Source organism: Arabidopsis lyrata, assembly GCF_000004255.2.
Source record: "Arabidopsis lyrata subsp. lyrata unplaced genomic scaffold ARALYscaffold_4, whole genome shotgun sequence".
NCBI classification, from domain to species: Eukaryota; Viridiplantae; Streptophyta; class Magnoliopsida; order Brassicales; family Brassicaceae; genus Arabidopsis; species Arabidopsis lyrata.
Window position 1 is genome coordinate 18,304,592 of NW_003302552.1, and position 1,285 is coordinate 18,305,876.

The 1,285-nt window shown below is 44.2% G+C and overlaps 1 protein-coding gene across 1 annotated transcript; it reads left to right on the forward strand.

Annotated features, from left to right (window-relative positions):
- The first annotated feature begins 97 nt into the window (after window positions 1–97).
- On the forward strand, window positions 98–1,279 carry LOC110229466. The gene has a single exon (XM_021029724.1). The coding sequence runs from the start codon at window positions 274–276 to the stop codon at window positions 1,240–1,242; it is 969 nt and encodes a 322-aa protein (XP_020885383.1). The 5' UTR covers window positions 98–273; the 3' UTR covers window positions 1,243–1,279.
- The last annotated feature ends 6 nt before the right edge of the window (window positions 1,280–1,285 follow it).

Consider the following 1,285-nt stretch of genomic DNA (forward strand, 5'->3'; position numbering starts at 1 on the left):
AAAACCGGTAGAACCAATTCTACTTAAGTTGAGACATTAGTACATATCACTAAGCGTATATGGACATGAGATATAATACGTTATTGTGTGTTCTGTTAACCCAACCTATATATGAATGATTATAAATGAACATTAGACATAATAAGGATAGAGACTTTTTCACCTCTAATAAGTCAGTCAACTCGTCGAAAGTCAACTAATAATGGTGTGATACTCTGTCACAATACTGACAATAGTAAACATATACAACTCTCATTTTGATATTCGGAAGAAATGTCACTATACTTTTTTATTAACTTGTCATTATATTTCCAACACCAAACACAACTCTCTGTCTCTCTCTCTGAATCAAGAACGGTAAAGATGGCTCCACGGACACCAAAACGGCACACCGTTCAGCATTTCACGCATATTCATCCTTTAACGGAGTTTGACAGCATTGGCGACTTCATCTGCGACGGCTGCAAAACCTACGGCTCAGGCAAGACATATCGATGCGAACCGTGCAACTATGATCTCCATGAATACTGTGCCACATGTCCCCTTACCCTCCCAACCTTCATTCATCCCCAGCATGAGCTCAACCTCGTTGTCCGGAAACAACAGTCCACACGCCAAAACGACCGAGCGTGTGACATATGCGACGAGTCGGTCGAAGGGTTGTTCTACAGATGCAAGATATGTGAGTTTGACGTGCATCCTCTCTGCACGCAGCTTCCTCAGCACGTGAGGCATGTGCTTCACCCGGCCCATCACTTGGAGTTTCGCCTTGCGGGAGCTAGTCAGTGTATGGTTTGTCACGGCCCATGCCAATCTTGGAGGTATAGGTGTGAGCTATGTAGGTTCGATATTCATATGGAGTGTATCCTAGCCGTGTGGAACACGTCACCTTCTAACCAGACCGATGCGTCGGGTACTACGAGCAGAGGGCTCAAGCCACAAGGTGGACAACCGTCGTCGCCCACGCAGTGGCAACAACCGCATTTTGGTTACCCGTATGCTTATGGGCCAATGGGTCAACAACAACCTTATTTTAATCATCATTCCTATAATTACTATAATTTCAATTACATGAACGGGTTTAATATGAATCCGGGTCAGGTACCAGTGGCTGGGGCGGGTCAAAACCCGACTCCGAGTAAGGGCTGGAGAATGTTTACGATTGCAACGAAGCTAACATTGGGCGTTGTTTCTAGTGCAGTGTTTGGGTTTCCCTATTACAAATTAAATCTCATGTCGTGACTTTTTGTTTCTTTCTTCTAATTTCGGTGCTGAAGTATAGTTA

Coding starts and splice junctions, on each gene's coding strand:
- LOC110229466 (XM_021029724.1), top strand. CDS start 274: ATGTCACTATACTTTTTTATTAACTTGTCATTATATTTCCAACACCAA.